The following is a 12,847-nucleotide window of genomic DNA, read 5'->3' as shown; positions in this document are numbered from 1 at the left end:
CCCACTCCGCACCCCCCACCTCCCTCGAGTCTGGTCTATAACACACCTGCGACGATAAAAAGGACGAGATATCACAAAACAAGTGTGCGCGTGTGTGTCGACTAGGAGGGGAGGGGGGAAGAGGGGGGAGAGGGGGGTAAGGGAAAGGGAGAAAGGGGAGGGGGTAAGGGAAGGGGAGAGGGGGTGAGAGAAGGGGAGAAGGGGTGGGGAGAGGTAGAAGGGGAGAGGGGAGGGGAGGGGGTTTAGAGAAGGGGTTGGGGGTGAGAGAAGGGGAGAAAGGGTGGGGGTAGGGGAAGGGGAGAAGGGGAGGGGTAAGAGAGAGGGGGAAGAAGAACATCTGTTCACCTGAACTTTTTGAACAATGTAACGCTAAACATACTGAACGAAAATAGAAGCAGCATCTAATACCAATAATACTAATAATAAGAATTATTATAAAATAATAAAAACAAAAATATCAATAATAAAAACTACCAATAATAATAGTAATGATTATAATAAATGTAATATTAGTATAACAATAATACTTCCGTAATGATAATAATAATAATAATAACACTAATCATAATAACAACAACAATAATAATGATAGTAGTAACCATCATAATAATAATTATGATAACAATAATAATAAGAGCAATAATAATAACAACAATAATGATGATGATGATGATGATAATAATAATAATAATAATAATAATAATAATAATAATAATAATAATAATAATAATAATAATAATAATAATAATAATAATGATAATGATAATGATAATGATAATAATAATAATAATAATAATAATAATAATAATAATAATAATAATAATAATAAAATAATAATAATAATAATAATAATAATAATAAATATATTACTACTACCACTAATGATGATGATGATGATAAAAACAATAATAATGATAAACACCAACAACCACAATCAACGCCCAATAAAATGGAATAAACAGGATAATACTAGACAGAGCGATAATTCCTTCATTATATCGGCGACAACCGCTCACGAATCGAAAAAATTCTCGCCATCTTCGCTTTGATTCGCTAATCTCAAGACTTGCGTAATTTTCGCAATATGCTAATCTTTTATGTCTATTCTCCGTTATTTTCTGTTTTATTTATTCATTATCATTCTTTTTATTTGGGGAGGTAAGCGGAGAGAAGGGGGAGGGGGTGGGGGGGGGGAGGGAGGGAGAGGGGAAGATGGGCGGGATGAGGGAGGAAGGAGGGAGAAAAGAGGAGGAAGAAGGGGGGTGAAGAGAGATCGAAGAGAAGAAAAAAGAGATGAGAGAAAGGATGAAAGAAGGGAGGTAAGGATGGGAAGAGAAGGAAAACAAGAAAGACGGACAAAACGGGAAGAAGATAAGAAAAAGAAAAAGAAGAAGAAGGGAAGAGGAAAACGGGGAAGAGAGAAGGTATCAAAGATAGGCGCGTAGAACGATGCATTCTGTCCGAATTAATGAAATTTCAAAAAAACGGCAATTCGTTTTTTCGGCGAATCCATTTCCGCGAGAATTTGTGTCCTGTGCGATATTCCCTCCAGTATCTTTTTTATATTATTATTTCTTTTTTTTTCTTTTTCAAATCTCCTTTATTCTATTTTTCGGCTAAATTCGAATTCCCGCCTCATCAAGATTTTTTTTTTCTTTTTTTTTTCATTTTCAAATCTCCTTTATTCTATTTTCCGGCTAAATTTGAATTCCCGCCTCATCAAGAAGAAAAAAAGAAAATACGACATATTTTTTATTATTATTATTTTAGGGGGAAAGCGAAAAAAGTATATAGTACAACGAAGAATGAATAGTAATAAAATAACAATAAAAAGCCGACAAAAGATATAAAAGAGCTAAATAAAGATGGGAAAATAATTGAAAGGTATCTATATACATATAAAAAGTTGGGAAATGAAAAGACCAAGTACCCATAAAAGAAAAGAAGAAAAAGGAAAAATGAAAGAAAAGAAAAGCGAGAAAAGTACAAAGCCAAAAAAACAAAAAGGAAAAAAAAAGTACCCACGAAAAAAAAAGAAAAAGAAAAAAGAAAAATCCAAAGACAAAAAGAGAAAAAAGGGCAAAGAAAAGAAAAAGAAAGAAAGAGAGAGAGGGAGAGAGGGAGAAAAAAGAAAAAAAAGAAAAATACCTCCACCAAAATTCGGCGCCTAATGGACCCGAGTCCCGCCATCTCATTGGTCGAACTCCAACTGCCAATAATTTCGGCGGGAATTTAATGTACACTTAAATCCCGGTCTGTGATTGGCTCTCAGTGGTCATAATAACATTACCGGCTTTCCCTTTGTCCGGCCGCCGCTTCGTTCGCTTTAGAAATGGAAACCGAGGCTCCGTGTATATACGGTCAGTAATACAATTTGCAATGCCGAAGGGGTGAGCCGGTAAGTAAAGGAAAGCAAAGGGAATCGCGCTTGCAATGTCGCTATTTTGGGCGGGAAATTTGAAAAAGGTTTTGACGGATAAGGTTAGTACTGGATGCTCCGGGTTTTTAAATATCTCTTATTCTATGTATTATTAGTCTTATTCTATATTACATGTTGAAAAAGGAAATGTGCAACAGTGTGTATTTATTTAGTTATTCATGCGCGGTGTAGCTTAGGTGTATCTGTCTTTTGAACAATTTCAAGTCAATATGCGTACAGATTGAGGTAAAAGAGAGATAGGATAAGGCAAAAAATAAGAAAAACGGAGAGAGAGAGAGAGAGAGAGAGAGAGAGAGAGAGAGAGAGAGAGAGAGAGAGAGAGAGAGAGAGAGAGAGAGAGAGAGAGAGAGAGAGAGCGCACAACAGAAAACGTGGCGTGCATCTCCCGTAGAGTTTCACTGCCTCCTTTGCCATTTCCCGCGGGTCGCAAAATGCTTCGTGTATTTTGAATCTAATGTTTAGCTTTATATAATATAACTAAGTGGTGGTGATAATGTAAGGGAATGTATGTAAATAAGAATAAGAGAGAGAGAGAAAGAGAGAATATAATAAACATACCTACCGCCACAAGCAAGCCAGAATATCATCTATGGAAAAAAAAATCTCTCTCTCTCTCTCTCTCTCTCTTTCTCTCTCTCTCTCTCCCTCCCTCCCTCCCTCCCTCCCTCCCTCCCCCCCCCCACTCCCCATATCACAAATGACCAATCCAACAGCGGTCATACAACCACCCATACAAGCGCATTAATTCTGCCTAAGGGGTCATCCGGTGCCGACCCCCCTCCCCCCCTCCCCCGCCCCTGACCCCCTCCCCTCGTTTCCTTCTGAGGGGAAATTCGGACGGGAATTGAGGGGTCATTCCCGATAGGACTCGGGTCGCTCCGATTCCCGAAATGTTGGGAATGGGAATGGCATATTTTGGCGTGGCTGTAATTGGCGTCATATATATGTGTGTGTACGCCGTCTGTACGTGTGTGTGTGTGTGTGTTTGTGTTTGAGCGTGTGTGTGTGTGTGTGTGTGTGTGTGTGTGTGTGTGTGTGTGTGTGTGTGTGTGTGTGTGTGTGTGTGTGTGTGTGTGTGTGTGTGCGTGCTTGGCGGATCATTATTATCTTTTGCTTTCTATTTCCCCTTCGCAAATTTATCTTATTCAAAGTATCGTTGTATCTATTCTTTATTTTATCGTCTCTCGTCTCTTTCACAGTCTTCTTATTCTCAAATTGCGATTTTTCTTCCTATTCTCCTTCTTTATCGTCTTATCTTCCTCTTTCTCTTTCTTGGTTCTTTCGCGTTCGCTTCCTCCTCTTCTCATTATCATTCTTACTGTTCTATTCTTAGCTTTTAATTAACACCTTTCGAGTAAAGAACAAAAAAACAAAAAACTTTCCGAAACAACCTTGAGACACTGAAATTAATGAAACGAAGAATAATAATAAGAACAAGAAGAAGAGAGAAGAACCGATCATCATCAACAATTCCGTATATGGACAGAAAGAAGAAGAAAAACTTTTTTTTAAATCATGATTTTAATACGATAAAGTGTGATATTATTTCAATCGCTTTTAAGATTTTCTTCCTACCTCCCCTTCCTCCCTCTGTCCCTTCTCCCCTCCCCTCCTCCCCTTCCCCCCCTCTTTTCACACGTTTACTTCTTGCATTTCCTGCTAATGAATGCTTATGAATCGTGCAACGCTAGTTATGCAACCGTAAAGTTTGATATCAACGTTGCAAAGTTTATTACTTTTTTTTTCTTCTTTAAATTTCATTTCTTATTTTTTTCCCCCATCAGTGTTATTATTCTTATTTTCACTTTGCTCAAAATAGAGACACGTGTTTTCCATAAGACTTCTTAAAGCGGCAATTAAAGATAATTAATTCCAGAGTTTACATACTTTTTTTTTCTTTTTTTTTCTTCACTCTTTCCCGCTTCTTCTTTTTTTTCTTCTTTCTCTTCTTCCTCGTGGAGTGTTTTTTTCGGATCTTTTCTTTCTTTCGTAGTATTTCTTTCTCTCTCTCTCACTCTCTCTCTCTCTCTTTCCCTTTTCCTCCTTCTCGTCTTCATCTTGACCCTTCCCTCTTCCCTCCTTCCACCCGCACCCCCCAGCCTTCGGGTCGGAAATAAGCAACAATTAACGAGATTCTCACTAGGGGGCCTCCCCACCCTCCCCCTCCCACCCCCTCCCCGATCCTCTCCCTATCCCATTCCCTTCCCCCGCCCCCCTCCCTTCGCTTCCATGCGACTGATTGCGCTTGTGGGATTGGGTATAGGAGGGGGAGGGGGGAGGCCGAGGGAGGAGGAGGGAGGAAAAAGAGGAGGAGGAAGGGAGAAGGAGGAAGAGGAAGGGAAAAGGAGGAGTAGGAGGAAGAGGAAGAAGAAAGGAGGGGATAAGTAGGAAGAAAATCTAGGAGTAGTAAGAGAATGAGGAAGAAAAAGAAGGAGAGGAGGAGAAGGAAGAAGAAAAAGAGAAGGGAGATGAGAGAGAGGAGGGGGACATCGCCAATGAGCATAAAGCCAAATTGTCCCTACAGTTAACAACCTTACCGAAGCTTAGCCATATAATAATCCTCGAGGAAGGAGAGCATATGAGACCTGGAGGATTCCCTTCTTCTCCTCCTCCCCCTCATCTTCCTCCCCCTCCTCCTCTTCCTTCTTCTCCTCCTCCTCCTCTTCCGCTACCTCTATCTCTACCTTTACTCTTCTCTTTACCTCTACCTTCTCCGACTCTTTCTCCTCCTTCTCTTCTTCCTCCTCCTCCTCCTCCTCCTCCTCTTCCTTCTTCTCCTCCTCCTCCTCTTCCGCTACCTCTATCTCTACCTTTACTCTTCTCTTTCCCTCTACCTTCTCCGACTCTTTCTCCTCCTTCTCTTCTTCCTCTTCCTCCTCCTCCTCCTCCTTTCGTCTTTTTAAACTTCCGACGACGACACAAACTCAAGACCTTCAGAAGGAAATCAAAAATCGAAACAAACTTCACCGCAGCGGGTACCGGCCAATGGCTAGTGGGCGCTGGGCAGTGGCTAATGGCTAGTAGATAACGCCTAGGAGGTAATGGCCAATAGCTAGCAGATAATAGCTAGTAGACAGGAGGTAGCGGGTAGCGGATAGTGGATAGCGACGGCGGAAGAAACTCCCTTCTTTGTTTACACATTCTCTTCGCAGGAATTACAAACGTTTGTTACACCCGGGCTTCTGTAGCCGCCGAGGACTGCGTACACATTTTCTCCCGAAAGGAAACGTCTTGCAAGAATAGGATGGAGAGAGAGAGAGAGAGAAGGAGTGAGGGAGGGAGGAAGGGAGGGAGGGAGGGAGGGAAGGGGAGGGAGGGAGGGAGGGAGGGAGGGAGGGAGGGAGGAAGGGAGAGAGAGAGAGAGAGAGAGAGAGAGAGAGAGAGAGAGAGAGAGAGAGAGAGAGAGAGAGAGAGAGAGAGAGAGAGAAGAAGAAGAAGAAACACCATCTGAATGTTTTCTTTCGGGCGTGATCAAAAGAGCGAAGGCGTTGAAAACAGGACGCTTGTTATATACAAGTATGTACGCATCTATAACGCAAATGTACACACACACACGCAAAACACGCACACAAAACACGTACACGAGCCGCGCGTGAGTGTTACGTATTTCCCCTTTTTTTTCTCCAAGCTCCTAACCCTCCCTGCCCTCTCCCTCTCACCCTACCCTCCCTCCGTCCCGCCCTCCCTCCCTCCCTCCCTCCCTGCCTTACCCTTGTCCCCCTCCCATCCCCCGCACCCCCCCTACCCCCCTCTGCACGTGCAAAAACGGTTCTTTCCTCGCCTGACCCGCACGCGCCGATGGGAAGGCAGAATAAATAATGGGAGGATGACTAAGTATAAGGAAGATGGGTCATGGAGGAGGAGGGATCCTGTAATGCTTTATTTTAATCGCTTTTTCTTTTTTTTAATCCGATCCCATTCACTTCTTTTCTTTCTCTCTCGTTTTCTCAATCTGCATTTCTTTTCTGGTTTCGTTTTTTTTTTGGTCTAGTACATTTCTCTCTTTCGTTCTCTTTGTGTAATTTTTTCGTTCTCTTTCTTCCGTGGCTTTTCTCTCTCTTTTTCTTTTCTTTTTTCCCTCTCTCTCTTTCGCTTATTTCGACCTTTTTCCCTGTCACTCGCCTATCAGCTTTTGTCTGTCCCTTGTTCGTTGTCGCTGCCCGTTCTCTGTCAATCTGTCTATCTAATTCTTCCTTCCTCTTTTTCTTTCTTGTATATTCCCTGTCTTCATCATCCTCCGTCGCTTTCCATATTTCCTAACAATCTCTAGCATTTCATTCAATTCTATTCACCTTCCTATCTTTCCTCTCTTCTCTCCTTCCCGCATCCCAACTCTCTACCTTATCATCTGTTGCTCTACCCTCTCATTATCAAACCTTTCCTCTACTTCCCCCTCTCTCTCTCTCCGTCTCGACGTCGTGTTAGCCGTTCAGACGTTCTTCTCCTTTCTGGACATGCAATACAAGCCAAAGAAAGTCTTATATCTAACATTTTTATTGCAAACATTGATAACGTGTGATCTACTCCTTGCAATAATTCTTATCATTCTTTCGGCTTGAATGAGAGAGATAAAACGGACACGGACATGTACGTTGTATATGTTGGGATTATATTGAAACGATGGTGAACGAGGTTACAATATATATATATATATATATATATGTGTGTGTGTGTGTGTGTGTGTGTGTGTGTGTGTGTGTGTGCTGTGTGCTGTGTGCTGTGTGTGTGTGTGTGTGTGTGTGTGTGTGTGTGTGTGTGTGTGTGTGCTGTGTGCTGTGTGTGTGTGTGTGTGTGTGTGTGTGTGTGTGTGTGTGTGTGTGTGTGTGTATTTCACAGAATGAAGATATATTATTGAATGAACCACGTGCTACTAGTTGAACAAGTACTCGTGCAACAGCATAGACAACATTGGCAATATTTACTACAGTAGCAACAAGCGGTGACGATAATAATGATGGTGATAAAATGATAATAATAATAATAATAATAATGATAATAATAATAACGATAACGAAAATAACAACAATAATAATAACAGCAATGATAATGATAGCAATAACAATAATAATAATAACAATGATAATGATAACAACAACAATAATAATTATAATAACAATAATAACAACAAGACCGACAACAACGACACTGATTTCTACATCATTCGCACTTTAAACCTGAATATTAATGAGAGGAAAATGACTGTTTACAAACGAACTGCAACCACCGCTGCTGTACAAAGGCATCGGCAGCAATGAAGGGATTTTCTTCGCACTTTCGGGGACTTGTCTTACACAGATCCCTGGCATGGGCGGTCTTAGGAGAGAGAGAGAGAGAGAGAGAGAGAGAGAGAGAGAGAGAGAGAGAGAGAGAGAGAGAGAGAGAGAGAGAGAGAGAGAGAGGGAGAGAGAGAGAGAGATGAAAGGAGACAGAAAACAAGAGGCGATAACGAGAGAGAAGAACAAGAAGAACAAGAGGAAGAAGCACGAGAACACGAAATCTGGCGATGACGAAAGAGGCAAAGCTCGAAACGAATTAACGAAATTATTAGCTTCCGTTCCTACGCAATTGACCCGAGAGAAGACGGAGAGAGAGAGAGAAAAAGAAGAAATAAACACGTGTGGATAAGAAAGACTAATAAAATTCGTGAGCGGTGCAGAGGAAAGAACGGAGAAGAGGGAGAAGGCACAAGTCGACGAAAAGGGAGGGAAAGAGGACAACCGATAAAGGAAAAATTATTTCCCCCCCTTTTCCTCTTTTCCCCTTCTTTCTCTCTAGACCCCCTTTTCGTCACAATGAAAAAAAGAACATAGAACACACGACATACGACAGAGCCGATAAGTAAACAAACGAAAAAGGGGGGGAGGGAGAAATCGCGCAAAACACGGCAACCCAAGAAGCAAAAATCGAATAAACCAAGAAGAGAAGCAAGACAACAAAGAACACCGAAGAAGAAAGGAGAAAACAGCAACACAACCGAACAACAACCTTTCAAAACAACAACCAACTTCGCAAGAAAAAAAATGGGAAAAGAAATCCCTTTTAAAAACTAATAATAACAACAATAATGAAAATAAAAATAAGATACAAATAAGAAACTTACCTTTCTTTCTTTCATCTTTCTTGATTTCATCTTTCTCGTTGTCAGGATTCTTGAGGAACATGCTCAGGAGAGCTAGGTTTCCCGGATACAGCACTTCCATTTTCTGCGACTCGGGATTTCGGAGTTTCATACAGGAGGTAGGCTGTGACAAGGCTGTACTTCTGATAACATACCCGACCTAACACACACGCTTTTGTCCCCTGTGTTATTTTTGTATGGGTTTGTGTTTTATTTTTGGAGGGGGTGGTGGGGGGTTCTTTTGTTTTTTGGGATTCGTGTTCTTGTTTTTTTTTCTGTTTTCTTTTTTTTTCTACTCCTTCGTCTACACCTCCTTCGGAGAGAACACTTTTTCTTGCCTCTCTCTTTTGGTTATTTTCTTTTCCCCCTTTTTTCCTTTTCTTCAAGATCTCTCCCTTTCTTCAAGAGGGAGAGTTAACTTCACTGGTCACAAACCAAAAGATAAAACCAAACAAAATAAACAAACCAAGTTGTCAGCTGTGATGTTTATTTCTTAGTAAAAAAAAAAACAATCTTATTTTTTTCCTTCTCTCTCTCTCTCTCTTAATCAGATCATGTTTTCCAAAAAAACAATAAACTTTTCTATTTTTTCCTCTTTTCAAAAGTCGCCGGAAGTCGTTTTTCTCTCATCGTTTCTTTTTTTTTCAAGCAACAACTTGAGCAACGATAAGAACGGCTGGCGACGGGGAGAAAATAAATAGAATTTTTGGAGTAATATCTCTGGCGGAACTTCTCTTCTTATCCCATGTCTCGGGCGAGGAGAACAGAACCACGGTCTCTTCGTCGCGGAAACAGTCTCTCGTAAATATTTTCTTCGGAACCAAATGATTTAGAAGAAGAAAATAAAAAATTAGGGAAACTTAAAAAAAATATATATCTCTCTTCTCAAACCGAAATTAAAAAATCAAAAGGTTTCTTAATTCTTTTTTTTTCTCTCTCTTATCTTCTTCTTCCCAGTATTTCTTTCTTTTTTCCTTTTTTTCTCGGATCACCGCAGAGCAAAATAAGCGAAGATAGTCCACGTTGGGGTGTCACACGCACACACACGCACACACGCACTCAGGGGCGGGTCGCGGCGCAGGAGACAGACGGACCGCCGCTGTTTCGCCGCCGCCTGGGTCGAGTGCCAGTGGTGGACTGAGCGGCGAGTGGGCGGTAGCAGCGAGACGTCCTCACACTACAGGGTCCGCTGGGTGACTGAGCAGTGGTGGCCGAGGCGGTCCCCCGTCCACCCTCCTCCACCACCCTCCTCCTCCTCCTCCTTCCTCCCTCCTCCTCCCTCCTCCCTCCTTCTTCCTCCTCCTCGCCGTTGCCTCGCCTCACGGACCCCGCCGCGACCCCGCCACACACACACATACATACACACACACAGGCACCCACTCACACGCACATACACGCATACGTACACACACATGCTCTCCGCCGATACGCACATAGACTTTTAGTTCCGAAAGTTTGTTTTTTTTTTATTCTTTTATTCTTATTTTTTGCGCGAGATGGACGCCGTATGAAGTCGGGAAGACCGTAGGCTCGGCGCGGCGGCGGAGGTCGGCGAGAGCGCGAATCGGCCGCCGTACCTGACGATCGCCTTCCGATCCCGCATCAGCCGTTAATGTCAATCTGATTTCTCATCCCCCTTCTTTTTATCCCCCCCCTCCTCCTTATTCCCCTCTTTCCATACCCCCCTCTCCCCTCTTTTATCGAGAGCTATACCTACCTACCCCCCTCTCCCCTCCTCCTTCTTCCCCATCTCCCTCTTTCCCCCCCATTTCTCTTACCATTTTTTCCCTCTCTCTCTGTACAGGCGATATTCCCAGTAGAATATCATATAGCTGTTTTATGCCGCGGTGTGTGCGAGTGTGTGTGTGTGTCTCCCTCCGTCCGTGCGTGCGTTCGTGTGTGCGTGCGCGCGGGCGACGGGGCAGGTGGCGGCGGCCGGGGTCAGGCAGGAGGCAGGCCAGGGCGGAGATGGCGACCGGCGACTCGGGCGGTGGAGCCATCTAGCGGCCGATGCCTCAACCACTTCCGATACCGCGCAACCCCTCGCGGACACGGCACAACGCACGCACGTACGCACACACACACGCACATACACACACGCACACTAGCTCACACGTCGCGCGGTGCTCATGTTGATCTGCTCCGCAAAATGACTGCTCCTCGCGTGCGTCTCTCTCTCTCTCTCTCTCTCTCTCTCTCTCTCTCTCGCTCTCTCTCTCTCTCTCTCTCTCTCTCTCTCTCTCTCTCTCTTCTCTCTCTCTCTCTCTCTCTCTCTCTCTCTCTCTCTCTCTCTCTCTCTCTACTCCTCGCGTACGTGTGTCCTGTCGCTCTTCCTCTCTCTCTCTTTCTTTCCCTCCCTTCCTTCCTCTCTCTCTCTTCCTCCCTCCCTCCCTTCCTCCCTCTCTCTCTCTTCTCTCCCTCTATCTATCTCTCTTCTCTCTCTCCTCTCTTCCCTTGCTCTATCTCTTCCACAACAGCCGGATATGCAGCGCCTAAGATAAGCCTTTGCACGTCGGAAAATAACAGCATGGTAACAGTATGTCTCCGTTTCTGCTTTCTCGAGGTTTCAATAATTCTATCCTTTTATTTATCTTGTATTGCTAGATTCGTGATTGTATTTGCAAGATACAATAGATTGAGGGATTGATTGGTCTTGTGATTTTAGTGTAAAGAAGGGAAATACGTTATAAGAGAGAGAGAGAGAGAGAGAGAGAGAGAGAGAGAGAGAGAGAGAGAGAGAGAGAGAGAGAGAGAGAGAAATAGGAAAAGGAAATATGTTCGTAGTATTTCGTTTTTTTTTTCGGTCGGAGTGACGTTAAAGATTTCGTTAAAGTGAATTATAGCGTATTATATAACGTAAAATTTTCCTTAAAAAAAAGTCCTTATATTCATCCATTTGTAAATAAACTCGGTGACGAAGATACTTCCTAAATATTACGAGAAAGAGAGATAAAGATATTTGATGAAAAACAAATGTAAGAAAGATATTAATAGAGATACGTAATTAACGAGAGAAAAAATAGACATTCCGATCGGCTAAGAAAGGGAGAGACGGGGGAGGGGGAGGAGGGTGGGAGGAGGGAGAGAGGGGGGAGGGGGAGGCTGCGGAGCCATCTCACGTAAAGTTAGTTTCATTCATGCCGCTCCGGTCGCTCTCTCTCTCTCTCTCTCTGTCTCTATCTCTCTCTCTCTCTCTCTCTCTCTCATCGTCGTTGTTTGTTTGCCTGTCTGTCTCTCTTCTCATCGTTGTTGTCTTTCTGTCTATCTCTATTTCTTCTCCTCTCTCTCTCTCTCTCTTTCTCTCTCTCTCTCTCTCTCTCTCTCTCTCTCTCTCTCTCTCTCTCTCTCTCTCTCTCTCTCTCTCTCTCTCCCTCTCCCTCCCTCCCTCTCCCCTTCCCCTCCCTCTCTCCCCCTCCTTCCCCCTCTTCCCCCTTCTCCCTCTCTCTCCCTTTCCCCCCTCTCTCTCCCTCCCTCCCTCCCTCCATCCCTTCCCCCCCTCTCCCTCCTTCCCTCCCCCCCTCTCTCCCTCCCTCTCTCTCCCTCTCCCATGACCCATCTTACAAGACCGCCCACGCCAGGGATCTGTGTAAGGCAAGTCCCCGAAAGTGCGAAGAAAATCCCTTCATTGCTGCCGATGCCTTTGTACAGCAGCGGTGGTTGCAGTTCGTTTGTAAACAGTCATTTTCCTCTCATTCATGTTCAGGTTTGAAGGGCGAATGAGGAAATGAGGAAATTAATAGCGATGGGGGGATACTGGTGATGATAATGATTATGATGATAGTAATGCTGATGATGATTATAGTAATAATAATATGATTATGTTAATGCTGGTTCAAACAATGAGGATAACGATGATGGTGATGATAACAATAATGATAATGATTATAATGATAACCGTGATTACAGTAATAATAACCAAAGCCATGGTAGAATGATGGTAGTACTACTAATAGTAACAGTAATAGTAATGAAAGTGATTATAAAAATGATAGTAATAACAGTGATATTGATAATATTAATGATGATAATATCAATGATAATTCCCATAATGATAATGATAATAATAACAATAATGATAATGATGATAATAACAATAATGATAATGATGATAATAACAATAATGATAATGATGATAATGAAAATGATAATAATAATAATGATAATAATAATAATAATAACAATGATAATGATGATGATAATAATAATGATGATAATGGTAATAAAATGATAATGATAGTGATAATAACAATAATAATAATGATAATGATGATACTACTACTACTACTACT

At 42.6% G+C, this 12,847-nt stretch overlaps 1 protein-coding gene across 1 annotated transcript in view; it reads right to left on the bottom strand.

Moving 5' to 3' along the window:
• The window catches only part of LOC113812006 (B-cell lymphoma/leukemia 11A), a 94,566-nt gene extending 85,338 nt beyond the window's left edge, over nucleotides 1-9,228 (bottom strand). Inside the window, exon 1 of the mRNA XM_070129199.1 lies at nucleotides 8,541-9,228. Coding sequence (XP_069985300.1) covers nucleotides 8,541-8,670 — 130 coding nt within the window. The 5' untranslated portion in view covers nucleotides 8,671-9,228. The remainder of the gene's footprint in view (nucleotides 1-8,540) is intronic.
• Nucleotides 9,229-12,847: the final 3,619 nt, after the last annotated feature.

This window comes from Penaeus vannamei, chromosome 13 (genome assembly GCF_042767895.1).
Source record: "Penaeus vannamei isolate JL-2024 chromosome 13, ASM4276789v1, whole genome shotgun sequence".
Lineage (NCBI taxonomy): Eukaryota > Metazoa > Arthropoda > Malacostraca > Decapoda > Penaeidae > Penaeus > Penaeus vannamei.
Note: the sequence above shows the minus strand (reverse complement) of the source record. Positions and strands in the feature narration are given on the sequence as shown.